Genomic DNA, 21537 nt, shown 5'->3' with positions numbered 1-21537 from the left:
AAAGATTCACCTTAATTAACGATAAGACAAGTTGGTATAATTCTTTCCCCTCTCTGTCTATATAACCTTCTGGTATTACAGGCACAGGTACGCAATAACACAATCTTCAAACCCGCTTCTTTTTGCAAGTTGTTTCTCCTTCTTCCTCCTCAGTGACTAACTTGAGCGTAGGAGTGGTCGAGCCAGAGACACCCCTAGCCTTCCTTTTTACTGTGTTGGTGCTTGCAGGTCCCGGAGCTCACCCTCTTCTTCCTCCTCACGGTGTCTATATGGGTGTTGCATGGCTGGTGATAGGTCCACAAGACGATCTCAACAAGAACAAACTTCATTTCTAAAAGCCTCAAGGCCAAAACTCATATCGACACCAACACCTAATATCGAACTTTCTACCCAATCGACCACCACTACTAGGACCTCCATCAACTCTAATAATGTTGAACCTTTTCATTTTAACTTGTAGTGAGAAATTCTCTAATGAAGCATTTAGTGAGAAATTCTAAAACCTAAATCTTCTTAAATGTTCGAGCTTATGAAACATTTAGTGAGAAATTCTCTAGAGTTGATCACTATCATCCAACATTTAACTTGGGTAACTCAAAAATCCTAAATCTTCTTAAACGTTCGAGCTTCTAAAACATTTAGTGAGAAATTCTCTAGATTGCTATAATAATATTGAATTAAAGAGTATTTTTAAAATAAAATTATTGAAGGAGCGTCTATAGTCGTCAATTTGAGTTGAGTCCGTTGAGTTGACCCACCTCGTCAAGCAATTTAGGTAGATTTGGTTGAAATTTTATCAATTATTTTAAAATGAGTTCAAATGGATTGACCCGCTTAGGCCCGTGACCTGCCGTGAGTTGGTCCACGGGTTAAGAAAATTTATTTATTTATTTTAAATTTTAAAATGAAGTAGAAAATTCAATGAATTAGTGAGCTTATCCGTCTAAATTATAATTCAAGTTTAAAAATTTCAACTTGATCAATTTAAACTATAATCCAAACTTAAAATTTTTAATATTTTTTTATTTTTTTGATAAGTCCGTGGGTTGACCCATCTAACCTGCAATCCGTCTTGAATAGAAGATTTCTTAATTTGTTTAAGTTGGTAAGTCAACCCGTCTCGCTCCGTCATGTGATGGATTTTTAATAGGTTGATCCGTTCCATAATGAGTTAGCCCATTTGACAGCTCTAGAAGCATCTATAAAATAAATATTTTGAATTAAAATAATTTTAAAAATAAAATAAACATCTTCAAGGATAAAAGGTTGGTCAATCCTCTTAATTGGGAATAGACTTTTTATGACGAAAATCTAGGTCGTTCGATTTTAAAATCAATGGCCGATCAAACCCCTAAATCCTAAATCTTAAATCCTAAACCTTAAATCCTAAACCCTAAAATCCTAAATCCTAAAGATAAAATTCAATATATGTCCTGGATTTAATTTTAATTTTAAAATTGATCACCATCCTCTTAACAAGCAAATTTTTTTTATTATAAATAATGCTTTACAAACTTAAAAAAAAAAGTCTGTGAATTTCCCTTTGGCTGTAGCAGTCTGTGTATCGGTCGACAACAGTAGATCTTGGCAGTCGGTTCAACACACGAGGAGATAGATATAGTTACCACGCTTGGCGATCATGTCGGCACCAATCTTCCAACAAAACTAGGGCAGAAGCAGCACCAGCAGCACCAGCAGCAGCGCCACCCCGTTCCTCCTCGCTCGATGCCGCACTCTCAATCTCCCTTCCTCGTAGATCCTCTCCGCCCTTGATCTCGTCGCCGCTAGGGTTCTTGCGGAGGAGGTTGGAAGGGAGGGTTTCCATGGCGGAGCCGGCGGAGATCGCAGCCTGGCTGAAGAACCTGCCCCTGGCGCCGGAGTACCGCCCCACGGAGACGGAGTTCGCCGACCCGATCGCCTTCATCTCCCGCATCGAGCGCGAGGCCTCCGCCTTCGGCATCTGCAAAGTCATTCCGCCGCTGCCCCGGCCCTCCAAGAAGTACGTTCTCGCCAACCTCAACCGCACCCTCTCCACCCATCCCCATCGTCCGCGGCCGCCTTCCTCATCCCCCTCCCCCTCCCCCTCCCCCTCCCCCTTGCTCAGTCCGCCGTCTTCACCAGCCGGTGCCAGGAGCTCGGGGCGAAGCGTGGCCGCCCGCTCCCAGTGCAGAAGCAGGTCTGGCAGAGCGGCGAATTCTACACTCTGGACCATTTCGAGGCCAAGTCCAAGGCATTTGCCCGCACCCAGCTCGCTGGTTTCAAGGAAGTCGACCCTCTGTTGATTGAGACCCTCTTTTGGAAAGCTGCTGCAGAAAAACCCATCTCTGTAGAGTATGCCAACGATGTACCAGGTTCCGGGTTTGGTGTGCCTGAGGAACCGGTCTACCTCCACTGTCGAAGAAAGCAGAAAAAAGGGTTCGATAAGAGGAGCATCCAGGAGCCAAAACGCATGTGCCCACAAGCATCTGGGGAACAAGAGGGCATGAATGACTCTGGATGGAAGCTAACCAATAGCCCATGGAATCTCCAAGTTATTGCTCGGTCACCTGGCTCTCTCACTAGGTTTATGCCTGACGAAGTGCCAGGAGTCACCTCACCTATGGTGTATATTGGGATGTTGTTCAGTTGGTTCGCATGGCATGTTGAGGATCATGAGCTGCATAGCTTGAACTTTCTCCACATGGGTTCCCCAAAAACTTGGTATGCGATTCCTGGGGATCATGCAGCCATGCTAGAGGAGATTGTTCGTATCCAGGGCTATGGAGGAAGCATGGATAGGCTTGGTAGGCTTGCACATTAACTTTCCACATGATTGTGCACTTTGACAAGTGGATAAGGTCAATTGTTTACTTGTTTCTTTTGTTTCAGCTTCTCTAATTATGTTGGGTGAGAAAACGACATTGCTATCCCCAGAAATTCTGGTGGTAGCGGGAGTACCATGCTGCCGGTAAAACTCTGATCCTTGATAATTGAACATCTGCTTATGACTCTAGTCTTATCATAGTTTCACTGGGTATCTTGTAAAAGTTTCTTTCTGTTTAAAATTCTATTATAAACTAAAAGTATCAATTGTTACTGTTTAGGTTAGTGCAACGTCCTGGTGAATTCGTTGTAACATTTCCAAGGGCTTATCATATAGGCTTTAGCCACGGTAAGTTTTTTTTTTTAATATAATTCTGAGAGCTATTAGTTCTTGTTAAATATTGTAAACTATTACATACTGTCTCTAATAATGACTAAGATGTAATGTTTCTGATTTTTTCCCCTTAAATTAAGAAATTTTCTTTTAACTTTTAAATTATGCCTCATTTAACTTATCAAGAAGATACAAACTGCATTTACATATTGTGAGATCTTACCATATTTTGTGGAATAGGTATCGGTATCAATATTTGGCCAAAAACCTAAATGTCGACAATATTTGATTGATATAATAGGTAGGCTCAAAATCGGAAAAACAATTGAAAAAGTATACTATAGTTGAAAAAGCATCCGAAAACTATATTATATTATTCTGGTTAGATTTCTACATGATCTTCGTCTGCCACTTAAATGTAGACAATTGTAAGCACTCTTGACTCTTGAAACATGTATTGCCCTTGTTTTAAACTTGAATGGTTTTGAAGGTGGTTTAGATTCACTTTGCTAATTAAATGGGTTACAAATCCTCCTCTTGCTTGCTGGTGCTTGCCGGTTGGTTTCATGGATACTTTTGTTCATCGAACCTATTGTTGAAACTCCAAGCTTCTTATCAAATGAATACCCAAGTACTCCTCCATATCCAATACCACTTGAAAAGTTTGTTCTTGGTTGTGAAATGGCTGCTTTAATAATTCTCTTCTATTTCTGGTTTTATCCTTATACCTTTCAAGAGTTTGTTGCGAATCTTGAACTCCTTATCTTTAACTCATTGAACTACTCCATATATCCAGCTACAACTACAAATATACTTCTCTCGTAGCTTAGCCTTCATCTCTTGCCATGAGTTGCATGGTGGTTGTCTTATACTTCTTATGTCTGCTTTAATTAATGTCCACCATATCTTTGTTAAACCCATGAGCTTTATTTGAGCAAACCTTACTTTTTGATCATCTATGATGTCCTACCAATTAAAATATTCAACTATTGATGCAAGCCAATCAACAAATAAATTGGGATCCACTTTTCCTTCGAAATTTGGCTCCAATAGCATTTTGATAATTGTTCTTTATCTCAAGGAATCCTCTAGTCCACTTTGTTGTTGTTGAAGTATTAGAAAGCCTCTTGATTTAGGTTGTTTGCTCGAGATGCTTCTCCTTACTCCCTTGGCTCGAACACTTTTAGATTGAGAAAGTAGGGCTTCAACATTGTTCAGATGATTTGCATGCCATTAAGTTGTTCTATCATGTGAATATCTCATCTTGTTGACTATCAGTCAACTTTCCTCTAAAACTTCTCTTGGATTTTATAGACATATTAGCTTAGGCTTTAATACAGAATATGATACAACATAAGAAGAGAGATTGAATCTTAGCCATCACATTGTAGGGGGATTGCATCACGCAATTTGGAAAATTATTAAAAAAATTCAGATTCTATGTTATATTCTAGTTTTGTAATATACAACAATACATATTTCTAGTGCTAGAACTCTTTAACATAGAAAACATAATGAATTCATTGACACTCTTAGTTGACCTTCCAATTCCTAAACATTGGAAATTAAAAAACATTAAAATTGATAGGAATTGTAGGACTTTATAGCGCATACTCTTCGACTTCCAAACACTTCGACTTTTAAACTTGGAACTATTGAGCGTTACAACATTTCCCAAATAGGCTCATTATTTTTCAAAGTATGTCAAATTAAAAATTGAGTTTTGGAATCTTTATTTATGTGTTTATAAGCTTTTAGAGGAGACTACCGCTTGTCTCCATCACGTGCACATAAGTAATATTCATATTACAAAAATAAATGTTAGTATAATTAGTTAATATTTGTTTTCTTATTACTAGATAAATAAAAATTCCATTGTTTGCAAAAGCTTTTGCCGCGTTGAGGGTTCATATTGTGTCTTCTTAATGATAGGATAATGATTATGAAAATCAATTCCTACTTTGTAAGTCTAAGTTAATAATAATTATTAAACTAGTCTTATTAAATAGCTAAATAAGAAGCATATTTTATGTATCGTTTAGGTTCTTTTTTACACTAGTCATGGATGAATTCATTGTATACATCAAGACACTTTGCCATGGTGACCATGGTGCATGTTGTTTATAGATGATATTATTTAGTCGATGAGATACATAAAGGAGTAAATATTAAGTTTGAATTTTGATAGGAAACACTATAAGTAAAATGTTTTAGATTTGGTAGAGTAAAGACCGATTTATAGAATTTAAGTTTAATAGTATTAGACATAGAAAGACAATTGTTATGTTAGGAGACAACAAATTACTTGTAACTAAGAGCAAGTACTTGGGATGGAGGGGTTGATAGAGATGCTTTACATATGATACAAGTAAGATGATTAAAATAGAAGAGGACGTCGGGTTATTCTTTGTGATCGTAAGGTAGTTCTAAAATTTAAAAGGAAGTTAAATGATAGTTAGACTTGCATGTTATATGAATCTGAATGTTAGGTTATGAAATGAGCATACGAGCAAAAGACGAGTTACAGAGATGAGGATATTAAGGTGGATGTGCAATCATGTGAGGAAGGATGGACAGAATAAAAAATATGAATATTAAAGAGAAAGTTGAAGTTGTGCCTATTGAGGAAAAATTCTGGGAGACACATTATGATGATATAGGCATATACTTTGGTGTCCAATAGATGTCCTAGTTAGGTTATGAGTCCATGACAAATATAAATATGCACATCAATAGAGGAAGAGGAAGATCAAAGAAGACTTGGTTAAATATAGATATGAATATATTAGGGAATCGAGCCTAATGACGTAGGAGGATCCTTATAGTCGATCCCACTTAGTGGGATAGAGACTTGGTTGTTGGTTAGTGGACAATGTAATGTATCTGTGCTTTGTGTTTATATGATTTGCTTAGACTCACATGCCAAATATTTGTATACAAAATATATTTTATGAAATGTGTGGAATGGTTATGGTGATTGATTTAATTTTCAAGTAATAAATATAGGTTTTTTATTTATATTAATTGTATAGTTTAATAAGTTTTATTTATTATATTATAGATGATACATAAACATTTTTGTTACTTAGGTATATGGCTCCGTACTATGTACACATTATGCATTGGCTCAACTGAAGATTGTTTCTATGTGCCTTTTAAAACCATGTCTGGTTTACCTCATTATCTTAATACCTCTTTCCTTAATATATATTATTTAGAGCAGGACTCATTTCACTACCTCAATTATAACCTAAGTTGCACATTTTTTTCACCTCATCCTTTTACTTATGGTTGCCTTTACTATTTCTTCTTTGCCTCATCATCCTTGCCCTCATGATTGTATCTGCATCTATAAGTTATGCCACTCTTCCATAGCCGATTCATATTGCCCTTAAGAAAGGTCATTATTGAGCCTTCACTTGTTGCACGTGCCCAATGTTTAAAAGTGGTCCAATTAGTGTTTGAAGTGTCGAGTCATGTCGGTCGTCATGGCCAAAATTTATATTTTCGCTTGCCAACCGGTACGTGAAACACTCACCAAAGCAAGAGAGACCAAAGTAGAGGGAAAAAATAAGGAAGAAAATTCGAAAGAGAGGAGAGGAAGAAGTTACTAGGGAGAGAGAGGGTGCGAGGCATGATCATAGCAAGTGTAGTCGCTGCAATAGGAGGCGGGCGTTGTGGGGCCTTTAGGCAATAGGTGGTCGTGGACGGTAGACGATGGGCGACTATGGGCGGCCGGCTAGCGATTGCAAGTGGTGGGTGATCATTAAGGTCACACGTGATTGTGGGTGAGATGCATGTAGGCTAAGGGAGTGAAATGAAAGAGAAGGGGAGCAGCGGGTGATCGTGCGGGTGGCCAGATGGCGAACGCAAACATCGAGCAACCACAAGTGTGGGTGGGACGCGCAGGCTATGAGCAAAAAGAGAAAGGGGAAGGGAGAAAGAAAAAGAAAATGTCACCTAATTATTTAAATAACTAAATAATTTCTAATAAAAAATACAACTAACCTAATTACTAATTTATCCTAGATATATTTTAGTTTTAAATAAACCAAATTAAATCCAAATCGAGTTCAGTTTGAATCCACATGATCATAATCACCATATTTGCTTGATAAACTTTATTCAAACATAAATTATCTTTTCCTTAATTATAAAAATATTAATTCATTTTACTTAATTTTATATTTAATTTTTTTAAAAAAATTTAGTTTAGTATTTAACATGTAAGATTTTTCCGTGTTATAAGTTTTGTAACTTTAAAATATATATTTTTTAAAATTTTTTGTCTACTCTACTAATTATAATTATGTAGAACAGAAAAATTAAAATTAAAATTAAAATTAAATGATAAAATTTTAAATTATTTCACTTAATCCAATAATTTTTTTATTTAGGATTTTATCATACCAAATATAAAAAATAATATTTAATGTTTAAAGTTTTAATCAAATGTTATAAATAAACTTCACATAATTATATAAAAATAATGAGATATGGAAAAGTGAATGGATCGGATGATATTTTAATAGAGGTATAGAAGTGTCTAAGGAAGCAGAAGTAGGGTATCGAATACAATATCGAAAATGATTAATGGTTGGTAAATATTCTAGTCCTTGTATAAAAACAAAAGAGATACAAAATTATGTGAATTATAGGGGCTTTAAACTAATGAGTCATACTATTAAATTTTAGGAAATTGTGATAGAAAAAAATTGAGACTAAGTTGATCGAAAATTAATTTGAATTCATGCATGAACCGTTGACGTTAGAACTTGTATATCTTCTTAAAAAATTGATTAAAAAGTATTAGAAAAAGAAGTTTCGAGGGAAAACCTTACACGTTATTCATTGATCTAGAAAAAATTTATGACAAAATGTCAAAGGAAATTATGTAGAGAATTCTAGAAAAGAATGATGTTAGTGTAACCTATATTGAAACAATTAAGAATATGTATGAGAATATAATGATACGGCTGATTAAAAATTTTAGGAAAGAGTGATAGAAAAAAATTAAGGAGACCAAGTTGATCGAAAATTAATTTGGATTCATGCATGAAACATCGATGTTAGAACTTATATATTTTCTCAAGAAATTGATTAAAAAGTATTAGAACAAGAAGTCTCAAGGGAACACCTCACACATGGTATTTATTGGCCTAGAAAAAAATTATGACAGAACGCCAAGAGAAATTATGTGGAAAATTCTAGAAATGAATGGTGTTAGTGTAACCTATATTGAAACAATTAAGGATATGTATGAGGATGTAATGATAATAGTGAAGACTGCAGGTGGATTAATCAAATATTTTCTATAAAGATAGGGTTACATCAAGGATCAACTCTATGTCTATATCTTTTTACATCAATTATGGATGAACTCATCGGAAACATCCAATACACGTTATCATGATGCATATTGTTTGTATATGTATTATTTTGATTGATAAGACATGTGAATGAGTAAATGCTAAGTTTGAATTTTGAAGGGAAACTGTAAGGTTTTAGGCTCAGTAGAGTAAAAACTAGAGTTTAAGTTTAATAGTAGTAGATGTAATAAGACAATTGTTTACGTAGGAGATGACGAGTTATAGGAGTTTTAAGTATCTAGGATTGCTTTGGCAAAAGGATGTAGGATACAAACAAGATAGTTAAAATGGAAGAAGACATCAGATGTTCTTTATGATTGTAAGGTCTCTCTAAAGTTTAATAGGAAGTTTTACGATCTGCTTTATTATATAGAGTTGAATGATGGGCTATGAATCGAACACATGAGAAGAAGATGAGAATTGTAGAGATGAGAATGTTAAAGTGGATATATGGACATATGAGAATGGACAAGATAAGAAATAAAAATATTAAAGAGAAAATCAAGGTTACACCTATTGAATAAAAACTCTAAGAAATGCATTAAGATGGTATGGATGACCATTATAAATACCCTAGTTAGGCGATGTAAAACCATGACAAATATACACATTAATTGAGAAAAAGAAACCAAAGAAAATTTAATTTGCAGCAATAAAATAAATTTAAATATAGATGAGGATATAGTAGAGGATCAAATCCAATGGCATAGGAGAATCCATATAGCTGACTCCAGTTAATGGGATAAAGATTTTATTGTTGTTGTTGGTGTTGCTTGGTATGGCCTTGCATAGCTCAATAACAGTATAAGATCTCTGTAGCTGCATCTATATCAGGAATTTTTCCATGATTAATAATATGCCAGTTCTTGCATTTTCTTCTTCCTCATACAGGAAATAAGATGTTTAAGATATATGCTATAGGTATTTACTTGTTAGGAATCATACATACCCATGAGGAATGAATGTTACACCATATAGAACAACATTTTCTTACCTAAAGTTCCACTCGCTGACATGCTTTCCTAACGGAATAGAATTGCATAGATTCCACTCAAATTTAAAATAAAATTCAATCTCATTTTTAGTGCATCTGATGCTACAGGTATTTGCTTGTTAGGAATCCTACACACCCATGAGGAGTGAATGTTACACCCTATAGAAAGAGTCCATATATAACAATTTTCTCATAAGTTCCACTAGCTGACCTGCTCTCCTAATGGAATAGAATTACCTAGATTGCACTTAAATTTAAAAACAAATTCAATCTCATTTTCGCCTCATGATGTCAATGTTTTGCATAATTTAGAGAAGTTGCATCAGCTTTTCTTACATTGGACTTGATGTTTTAGTGCATTGATGCTATAGGTATTTGCTTGTTAGGAATCCTACACACCCAAATGTTACACCCTATAGAAAGAGTCCATATAGAACAAATTTTTCTTAAATTCCACTTGCTGACCTGCTTTCCTAACTGAATAGGATTACATAGATTAGCACTCAAATTTAAAAACAAATTCAATCTCATCTATCGCCTCATGATGCCAATGTTTTCCGTAATTTAGAAAAGTTGCATCAGCTATTCTTACATTGGGCTTGATGTTTTAGTGCATCTGATGCTATAGGTATTTTCTTGTTAGGAATCCTACACACTCATGAGGAATGAATGTTACACCTATAGGAAGGGTAACAAAATTTTCTTGAAGTTCCTCTTGCTGACTTGCTTTCCTAACTGAATAGAATTACATAGATTAGCACTTAAATTTAAAAACAAATTCAATCTCATTTATTGCCTCATGATGTCAATATTTTCCTTAATTTATAAAAGTTGCATCAGCTCTTCTTACATTGGGTTTGATGTTTTTAGTACATCTGATGTCTTACACTATCTGCTATATAGTATTATTTCTTAGATATTTTGCAAATCAAATATAGTTTTATGTTCATTTATCCTATTATTGAGACAATATATTGTTTAATTAAAAAGCTTTTACATTTTTGAGGTTATGCTTATCTTTTCTTGCGTCTATATTTACTGTCTCATTTAGTTCTGTTATCATTGTTGCACTAACAGGATTCAATTGCGGTGAGGCTGCCAATTTTGCAACTCCAAAATGGTTAACAGTGGCAAAAGAGGCTGCAGTGCGAAGGGCAGCAATGAATTTTCTTCCCATGCTCTCCCATCAACAATTGCTGTATTTGTTATCAATATCTTTTGTCTCTAGGTTAGTTCTTTATGTTTGTCGAGGTGCAATTTGGAGAGTTTGAATTGGACTAATTTTCTTCTTTCATATCTGCATTTCCTTGCATGTGAGGGAAATGTGAATTTACTCTGACGAACTACTTTATGTTGGCTAGTTCTATAGTTAAGGAAGTATTGTTTGACCAGGTCTTTAGCAATATCTTAGATTGATGCCAATTGTTTTTGAATAAGTGGGTATCTGTTTCTATTTTTAAGCCCTCTATGCTCATGTCACACATCTAATACTCTTCCCCATTGACCATGTAATTGTCTTTAGAAAATTAGATATCGGACATGATGCGGAAATGGTAGGGCAAACTTCCGGAGATCATAGCTTCTGACTCAGGTATCAGAACGAGGCACGGTTGGTTAATAAACGGAGCTCTTTTAAAGATTTATATTCATTTCAAGGTTTACTCATAACCGGTCACTTTCGGACCCATCAGATATCGTTTAATGCCTTTTTGGAGGCTCTGAACATATATTTTTTTACTATTTATAATAATTTTTTATTTTTAGGGTTTAAGGGTATTTTTGTCTTTTGATTAGGAGTTAGGGTCTATTTAAGCATCTGTTTAGTTGTTTTGAGCTAGTTTTTACTGATTAATAATATTTCCTCCGTCTTCTTCGAGAAGCGACGAGTGCTTTTCCTAATTCCTTGTATTCTTCTATAGAATCAATAGGTTTGAGAAGGGTGGTGCCGGTATTCGTGCGAGAATCTACAGATTCAATAGTTCTGCTACGTCAGTTGGTATCAGAGCTGAACTGATCTTGTGTTATCATACCCTCAAGGAGACAGTTGACAACGTTTATGAACGTGATATGGAGTAGCGGGTTCGAGAGATGATTGATGAACGGTTGGAAGGGGTCATGGAATAGCTTATTGAGAGGATGACGGCTATGATGGGAAATCTAATACAGGGAATCTGGTCCAACGACATCACCGGACAAATTTAGATGTGGAGGGGAGTGACGGTGAGGATGCTTATGAAGAGGAGGCTCCCCGCAGGCGACGTAGAGCAGTAGTAGAGGAGGATCGCAGGTGTTGGGAGATGGGTATGAGAATTGAATTTCTGGAGTTTCATGACAGCCTACAATCTAAGGAGTTTTTGGGCTAGCTAGCCTCTATAGAAGAAATTCTGGATTTTAAAGAGGTGCCAGAAAGTAGGTGGGTGCCCATGGTTGTGACTAGATTGTGTGAAAGAGCAACAACATGGTGGCATCAACTGAAATTGACCCAAAACTGACTAAGGCCAAAATGTCCACGTGGGAGAAGATAAAGCATATGCGAGCAACCTTTTGTCGTACAATTTTCAACAATTAATGTATCAAAAGTTACAGAATTTAAAGCAAAGCACTCGATCCGTGGATGAATATACCACCTAATTTTTCTAATTAATCACCAGGAACGAAATACAAGAAATGGAAGATCAGTTGGTGGCACGATATATTGGGGAATTGAAATATTAGATTCAGGATACAGTGAATATGTTTGACCCCGTTTCTGTGTCTGTTGCACACCAGAGATTAGTGTTGGTGGAAAAACATATACGATGTAGTAGCAGATTTTTTCCTACGAACACGGCGGGTGGAGGACCTAGTGGTGTTGTTGCTGGGATTGGTAACAAAGGTGTCGACGAAGGTGTTGGCCAATTTAATAAAGGAAGTGGTAGCGGTGGCGGGATACGGTGTTTCAGTTGTGGAGAGATCGGGCACAGACTATCGGAGTGCAAGAAGGCTATAGGAAAAAGACATTATTTGTTGAGAATGATAATTTGTGAGGTTATTAATGAAGTGTTTTTGGAAGGAGATGTCGAATCGGCATTAGTGGTTCGACATTGTTGTTTAACGCCAAAATCAGTAGTGGATGATGATTGGCTACGAAGTAATATTTTCCAGTTGATATGTACCATCCTTGGCAGGGTATGTCGTTTGGTGATTGATGCTGGAAGTTGTGAAAATATTGTGTCGGCCGAAGCTATACAGAAATTAAATATTCAAATGGAGCATCATCCTAAATCTTATAAATTGGCATGACTTAAGAAAGGCGGAGTGGTATCGATGTCTAGGAGGGCTTTTGTTTGTTTTTCTATTGGCCTGAAATATAAAGATGTTTGGTGTGATGTAGTGTCTATGGATGCTTGCCACCTATTGTTGGGTAGACCTTAGCAGTATGATAGGGACGTGCATTATGATGAATGAGCTAATACTTATAGTTTTATGTTCGAGGGAGCCAAAATTGTGCTACTACTGGTAGACAAGCGGCGGAGCAACTAAAACCTACAGGTAAGGTGTCAACTTTATCATCTATGGCTCCGTTGGACAAGGAGTTGCAAAAGGTAGAAAAGGGGCATATGTTGATGGGCAAGAAGGTGTTTGAACCTTGCACTATTTTAGACTTAGTGACTTCATTGATTACAGAGTTTAGTGATATTTTTCTTAAACAGTTACCCGGTCAACTGCCTCCTTCATAGGATATTCAGTATCATATGGATTTGGAGCCGAGAGCTTATCTACCTCACAGATAGCATTACAGGATGAGTCTGCGTGAGCATGAAGAATTGCGGCGACAAGTGGAAGATTTGCTGGTTAAGGGTCATATAAGGGAAAGCATGAGTCCTTGTGTTGTACCTGCTCTTTTGACATCAAAGAAGGATGAATCTTGGCATATGTGCGTGGATAGCAGAGTCATCAATAAAATCATTGCTAGGTACTGTTTTTCCATTTTTCGTTTAGATGATTTAATCGACCAGATTAGTGGATCAACTATGTTCATCAAATTGGATTTGAAAAGTGGGTATTATCAAATTCATATTAGGCCGGGGATGAATGGAAGACAACTTTTAAAACTAGGGAGGGGCTATATGAGTGGCTCGTGATGCCTTTTGGGTTATCTAATGCCCCTAGTACTTTTATGTGTGTGATGAATCAGTTATTGCGGTTGTTCATTGGTAAATTTGTTGTGATTTATTTTGATGATATTTTGATATATAGTGCGACTCTAGAACAACATCTACAACATGTGGAGAAGTTTTTGGTGTGTTACGCAGGAAAAAATTTTATATTGCTATGAAGAAGTGTGTGTTTATGGCCCCCAAAGTGTTGTTTTTAGGATATATAGTTTCGGGAGTGGGTTTGGAAGTTGACAAATAAGGTTCAAGCAGTAAAGGATTGGCCTACACCGTCGACCTTAACAGAAGCAAGAAGTTTTCATGGGCTGGCCTCATTTTACAAGTGTTTCATTGCTTCCTTCAGCAACATCATGGCTCCTATAACAAATTGCTTGAAGGGCAGCAAGTTTGTATGGATTGATTAGGCAAAGTCATCTTTCGATTGATTAAAGAATGACTACAAAAGCGCCAATCTTAGTACTTCCAGATTTTTCATAGTCTTTTGAGTTACACACAACCCTTTCCAGGAGGTCCATAAAACAATACATGAACATCTGTCCACTCTCTAATTCAAAGTACAAACACAAAGTGGACCAAAAGCGCCGACACTTGGAGTTTGATGTTGGTGACTTCGTGTGGGCAGTTTTGTATAACAAACAAATTAGCAGTCAAGAAGATTGGTCCGGTTGAGATTGTTGAAAAGATAAACCTCAATGCGTATCGTTTGAAGCTGCCTAGTCATATTTGCACAGTTGATGTTTTTAATGTGAAACATTTGATTCCTTTCCATGGTGATTCTTCTGATGATGACGTGGCCAATAATTCGAAGATGAATTTTCTCTACCTTGGAGAGAATGATGCGGAAACATCAGAGCAAACTTTCAACGGTCATAACTTTTGACTCGGATATCAGAACGAGGCATGGTCAGTTTCTAAACGGAACTCTTTCAAAGATCTATATACTTATCAGGGTTTACTCGTAATTGACCACTTTCGGGCCCATCAGACATCATTTAGTGCTTGTTAGGAGGCTTCGAATATTTTTTTATTATTTATAATAATTTTTTATTTTTGAGGTTTAAGAGTATTTTTGTCTTTTGATTAGGGTTTAGGGTTTATTTAAGCATCTGTTTAGTTGTTTTGAGACAGTTTTTGCTGATTAATAATATTTCCGCCGTCTTTTTCTCCTAATTTCTGGTATTCTTTGGTAGAATCAACAGGACCTTTTGTCCTTTCCCATATATGATGTTAATTACCAAAATAGTTACTATCTGATGTCGGAGACTTGCTGCTGGCCAACCACTTATTTCTACAAGTTTTCAGCTAGTATTTGTTAGAAAACATAAGTGAATGTAATTGGGATTGTGTAAACTTTATTTATATTTTTAGAACGAGGTTACTCATTCCTAAGGCTTCATAAAAAATACCAGTAATCTAATACTTCAAACTTTTATTATTTGTAGTTACAGATTTTCTTTTATAAAGTTAACACTGTATCGGAGTCCATGGTATTGATTAAGTTATTTATTCTGTTTTGAATGATTTTGAGAAAGATTTCATTGAACATGGCAAATGTTTTTACTAACATATTATGTATAGTTACATATTATTCAAGTTTTTTTTAAAAAAAGATTTTTAAACTTATTCCCTAATAAAAAAATATTCTATGGGTTTGCAAGAGTCAGCTTATATGGTGAATGAACACAAATATGAAGTATTTCAAGGTGATGCAACTTATATTATTGTTTTATATGTTGATTCCCAGAGGTGTTTTGTGTTTCTCATCATTTTTTCTTTTGAATTTCTTTAAAGTTTTCAATTGGTGATTTAGACTAAAAATTTTACACAAAGGACACTGTTTTTAAGTTTCTATGACTACACTGCTCGTATACTTGTGACATAAGGCAAACTAAAGCTGTGATATTTTCTTTCTTTATTTCCTCCATTATTGGTGTCCATACTTTTGAATGAGTGAGCACCAAATTTTAGTTTTTTCTCCAGTTTGAATCTGGTGGTTTTAATGCCAGTGTCCCTAGAGAACTATTACCTGGAGGACGTAGTTCACGTCTGAGAGACCGTAGGAGAGAAGAGAAAGAAGTCCTGGTAAAGAAGGCATTTTTAGAAGATATGATGAGTGAAAGTAATCTATTATTTGCACTTCTCTCAAAAGCAGCAATCTCCAGTGTTATCTTGTGGGAACCAGAGTCGCTGCCTTCTGCTTGCCCAAGTGCCCCACTACAATCTTCTCCATTGCCGCCCAAAGAATGTAAGCCAACTGATGATGGTTGTGGAATTCAAAGAGACTATGAATCAAGGGGTACACTTTCATTTGACCATGAAGGAGACACTTGCTGTACACAGGATACTCATGAATCAACTTCTAATCTTGCCGGAACTTCATCTCCTTGCGTTATGTCTGCTGAGGCTTCTGAGAATGCTTCCCAAGCTGATTGGATTAATTCTCAGGTCAAAGCAATGGATAACAAGGATTTTGATGAAGTTGATCTACCATATGGTCTTAATGTTGACTCTGGATCATTGGCATGTGTTGCCTGCGGAATTCTTGGCTACCCATTTATGGCAATTTTGCAGCCTTCTGAAAAGGCATGCATGAAGCTTTTTCCATCAAATTTTGACGAATCCAACACAGTGCTTGACAAATCACCGAAGCTGAATGTCCATTCTTCTGTGCCTTGCTCTGTTCAGAATTTAGATTCAGGTGAAATATTTTCCCATCTTCTTTATCTACATTTTCTATAGACTATTTATATTATTACATATGAGTCTGAATCTTCCCAGCCTACTTACAAAGTTTTGTGTTGCTAAAAATTTGTAGTATCATGTATGTGTTCCATTGCAGGATCCTTGTTTAGAAATTTAAGCATTGGCTAGAAAAATATCTAATTTGCAACATATTAGACTGATCATTTAGCAGCCAGATATGAGCTGGAGGCTCTATTGTCAGTCAATTTCTCATTCACTTAATTTTTATTGGTTTAGAAGTTACAAAACATTATAAGATATAGGATGATGTTCAGGCCAAAAATATGTGCCATAATTTATTGCCTTGTTGCAACCTCTGTGATACATCAATGTTGAAATCTTGAAATGAATGGCATGGAATATTTTGTCGGCATTTGTATACTAGTTGAAATTGGATTTACAGTGGAGATGAATACATTGTATTAAGCAGAATGATGTTCGGTACAAATATGTTGGAGTTAATTGTCATGTGCAATTAACAACTATAGATTCATGTCGTATTGTTATGTGTAGTCAACTTCTGTAGATTCATAAAGTTGCTAGCAGATAACATACAATTTCTCATGTAGAATGGTGCTAAATTTTCGTTTTGTTACTTAAAATTCAAGAAGAAAACTATGCTGGCTTGACAAAATAAGTAATTTATATTCAAGTGCCAACTCACATCCTGATAACACTGCAAGTGTCTCTCGTTGAGAACCTAAGTGATGCCAGAGATGCTTCATCATACTGCATGCTAGATTTGATTGGTTATCAAGTTGAGATGAGTAGATCTAGTCATCTATTGAAAAACTACTCGACATGTCTCTGCTGTCCGTTAGTAATTTGGGCAATGAGGAAGATAAACAGCTTCTTCTTGCAGTGGAGAATCAAGTATGTGAATTGAGGCCGCAAGATAAAGGTTATGCATCTGTTCAAGAGCAGACTACTTACAGTCAAGGTATTTACAAAACAAACTTCGATAATCTGAATGGACAACAATTTTGTGATGTAGAGTAGAAACCTGTGCAGCACATAACACTTATACATGTTCCTGAAAAATAATGCAGAGGTTGATCACAAAACCGACGAGGCAGACCGTTTTGCTGCTATTTCATCCAACAAGACTGACAAGTTAGGTATGTCAATGAGGAGTCCTTCAGGTGTGGTTTCAAAATGGAACTTGTCCAGTAGTTTTCTAAGACCACGAATCTTCTGCTTACAACATGCTCTTGAGGCTGATAACTTATTACAATGCAAGGGTGGTGCTCATTTGCTTGTTATATGCCATTCAGGTGTGCATCTATACACTTTGAATTTGTTTATGTTGCCTTGTACATCTATTTCGAAGTTTTTCTAGTAGAGTACTGTTAGATTTTAATTTTTTTGTTCACCTTTTCTCATTGGATACTGCTTTACCTATCATGCTATTTTCTCATAAGCTTGAACTGTTGACATGCAAGCGAACACATGTATGGACTTAGCGATAAAGTTGTTAAATGGATGGCTATCTATTACACAACCTTTAATATATTTGTTTGGAAATTTTCATCGACTTATTCAGTTAGAAATTTTCTATGTATGTTGGTATGACTGATCTTAATATGTTGGAGGTGTTTCTGTTTTAAAATGATAGTTAGGAGAAGTTCTTTGCACACAATTTGATATGATAGATTACATGGAAGATGTAATGGTTCTGAGTGTGATAAATCATTTTCCTACATCTACAACTGTAAATTTACATTGAGGATCAGCTATTAAGTCTTTATCTTATTTTGTTAGTACCGGATGGGCATACCGAATACATTCAAGATAAACCCCTTTGGTTTATGTTATGGTTGATGGCATTGGGATTATCAATGAAAATTCAATTAGATTACATTTGAAGAAAAATTTTAGAAATTGAAAGTTAAGTATAATTACAATTGAATATGTGAACTGTAGTAGTTCGAAAACTAAGAAAAGAATTGAAATAGTCAAAGATAGATGGATGTAAAATTCTTACAAGTATTAACATCTTGAATTTGGTATTCAAAAAGAAGGAAATATCATTAGAGATAAACAGTTTAATAAAGTCGAGGAACTTCCGAAGTGCTGTATGACCATGGTGTGTTAGGATCACTTAGGATAAAGGGAACTTTCTTAGGATTTTGATATAATCCAACCTTACAGTTAGGAAATAACACATAATAAGTTAATGTTGAAGAGATCAAAATGTTAAAATAAATGTTTTGGGTTATTAGAAAGATAAAATAAAAAATGATACTATTTGAGAGTAGTTAGGTGTAGCTCTAATAAATGATAAGCGGTCGAGGGAGATTTTCTCTTTAATTAATGATTAGCTGTCACAAAAGATCCTTTAACTGATATGTACTACTAGTGATATAGCCTTCGTAGCCTGCCCCAAATTATTGGGGCTACCATAGTTTGATAATGATTATGCTGACGACATACTGGTTGTGATTGGTATACCTGTTGATTTTATAATTTCATTATCAACCAACGCATCTGTCTATTTTTCTTTTGTCAAATGTTACAGCTTGCAATGATGCTTTAAAAATGGATATTTCATTAATTTGGTTTTGTAGACTACCTTAAAATGAAAGCTCTAGCTTTATCGATCGCCGAAGATATCAATATACAGTTGAACTGTGATGATGTCCCACTAGTTAATGGGACCCCATCTGATCTGGATTTAATCAACATGTCAATTGATGAGGAAGGGCATGATGAAGACGGAAACGATTGGACATCGAAATTGGGTCTAAATCTGAAATATTGTGTTAAGCTCAAAAAGCAGATGCCCTCAAATAAAGACCAGCTTGCATTATCCTTGGGTGGAATCTTCTCAGATCCTTCTCCTGTGTCAGTAGTTTCAAATCTCAAGTGGCTTTCTAAAAAATCTCGCACTCCCTACAAGGTAGTTGGTATTGTCCAGTCAAAATCACATGCTGCAAATGTTCTAAAGCATGAACTATCGGATAGAAATAACTCAAAAGATGCTTCTGTGAAAATAACTACGGTTCATCGTGGCTCTACAGTTGGATCAATTGGTATTACTACCAAACACAAGTTTACCTCCAATACTACACCCAAAGATTCTACTATTAGTGAATCTCTCATGGCTGATTCTAGTGGTGATGATGGAAGAAATTCTGGTGCTGCTAGCGAAGTTAGTGGTCAAATGATAGGTGGTACAGGTGAAAACTTGCATAACATACCTATCTTGATTGCTGAATATCCTCAAAGGCATCTAGTTGATCAGGTGATTCTGGAAGTTACGAAATATAGTAAGGTTGCTCCTAGTTTCTGCCGCTTGTGCGCTGATAATAGAAATGCTGAATGTTGTGAAGGCTCACCAGAGATTCACTCCAATAGTTCTAATGGTAAGGGAGCATTTTGTGACCCTATAGTGTGTTCCTGCAATAATTATTCGGAGAGTTTAGAAACAGGTCAAGCTGTCAAAGAAGCAGAATCAAAAGACAAGCTCGGTAGTTCTGTTATACCAAAAGCTCCAACTTGTGTGCTTAATTCAGATGGTGAAACTTATGCTCTAATAGAAATCAGTGTCACGGGCAAAGCCAATCAGGAAGTATTTGTTGAAAGGGAATCATCTAGTGGACAAACTACTGCAAGGTGCCTTGGTAGTTGCACAAATTTGGGGAACTCAGAGGATAACTGTAGGTCTTTATCGTCAGATCAGTTACTTCTTCCTGAAATACAGCTTAATAAAGGTGTTCAGGAAACTTCAAACAACAAACTAATTAAATGTGCTGATAATTCAAATGTCTTCCTTCACAATAACAAAACTGATAGTAATAAATTGCAGGAAGAGACTTTGACTATGACTCAACATGTTGTTGATGTTTCAGATGTCGCAAATTGCACTGATCAGTTTGTTTTGACCGATATGGTTGGTTCTTTTGACATACTGAATGAAGGGTCAACGAAACAGGCAGAGATGGATCCCATCTCAGTGGCTGAAAGTTCTGTGATACAAGAAGGAAATGAAGATGCAAGAGAGTGCTGTACTTCTGAAGGCATCTCTTTACCACAAAGAGATAAGCAACTAGACTACAGATATCCAGCAAGAGTTGATCTTATACAGTATGTAAGGCGTGGAAAGAAAAGAAATTATGCGCAGGCAACACAGGAAGATAGACACGCTTGCTTTATCCGTGGCCCGTGTGAAGGTCTAAGGCCAAGGACTCAGCTTAAAGTAGAAACTAAGGCTGACACATTGACGGTGGAAAAGAGTTCCACAATCAAGCCAAGCAGAAGACCTGGAAATTTTCTTGTCAAAAAAGATGAGAGGAGGGCCTTGAAATGTGATATCGAAGGCTGTTCTATGAGTTTTGGCACGAGACGAGAACTTTCTCTTCACAAACGGAACCGTTGTACTATTGAGGGATGCAAGAAGAGATTTAGCTCTCATAGATATGCAGCACATCATCATCAGTGTGTTCACAAGGATGATCGACCACTCGAGTGCCCCTGGAAGGGGAAGGGCTGCAACATGACTTTCAAGTGGGCATGGGCTAGGACTGAACACATCCGTCTCCATACCGGAGAGCGCCCCTACAAGTGCAAGTTCACTGATTGTGGACAGACATTCAGGTTTGTATCTGATTTCAGCCGCCACCGAAGAAAAACTGGGCATTATGTTTCTCCATCTGCCGGATAGCCATTGATTTCATCAAACAAACACTCTCTACATAGACTCTAGGAATTCACTTAATTTTGTTGTAGCTCTGTACAGGCTGATCCTGGTTGTATGAGATGCTGTTCCACAATGTTCTTTGCACTGGCAATTGAACTAATTGTACCATTATTCTTCTATCCACCATTTCATTATACTCGTCTCTGTTATCTTCTCTCATTTCTTGAAAGCCTCTTCTACCCATTGTTGTAAGTCTACTAGATAGAAAGAGTCATATGTAAAACCATGTCTAACCTTTTATTTCTACCTTAAAATGGTTCAGTCTGTTTTCTTTTTTTTACGAAAGATCATTCCGTGTAACTGAAGTAGAATGCACAAAGCTTTCGTCTATTGTATGCAATTTTATTCTACAATACTCAAGAACTGTACTCAAAATGTATCTGTTTGCCCACACTTGAAGCACATGAAAGAAAACTCTAGTAAATCTCTATCGAGATCAC

The 21537-nt window shown here is 36.1% G+C and overlaps 1 protein-coding gene across 1 annotated transcript; it reads left to right on the top strand.

The window, feature by feature from the left end:
- Positions 1-1666: 1666 nt before the first annotated feature.
- Positions 1667-21305, top strand: LOC141843101 (putative lysine-specific demethylase SE14). Its single transcript, XM_074731131.1, is given in 9 exon segments — positions 1667-2093; positions 2096-2783; positions 2869-2947; positions 3084-3151; positions 10577-10727; positions 15663-16354; positions 17261-17338; positions 17448-17672; positions 18966-21305. Coding segments are annotated over 9 exon segments (4347 nt in total). The 5' UTR covers positions 1667-1823; the 3' UTR covers positions 21062-21305.
- The last annotated feature ends 232 nt before the right edge of the window (positions 21306-21537 follow it).

Source organism: Curcuma longa, chromosome 12 (assembly GCF_044706935.1).
Source record: "Curcuma longa cultivar G26 ecotype Majalengka, Jawa Barat chromosome 12, ITB_CL_G26_1.1, whole genome shotgun sequence".
Taxonomy (NCBI): domain Eukaryota; kingdom Viridiplantae; phylum Streptophyta; class Magnoliopsida; order Zingiberales; family Zingiberaceae; genus Curcuma; species Curcuma longa.
Note: the sequence above shows the minus strand (reverse complement) of the source record. Positions and strands in the feature narration are given on the sequence as shown.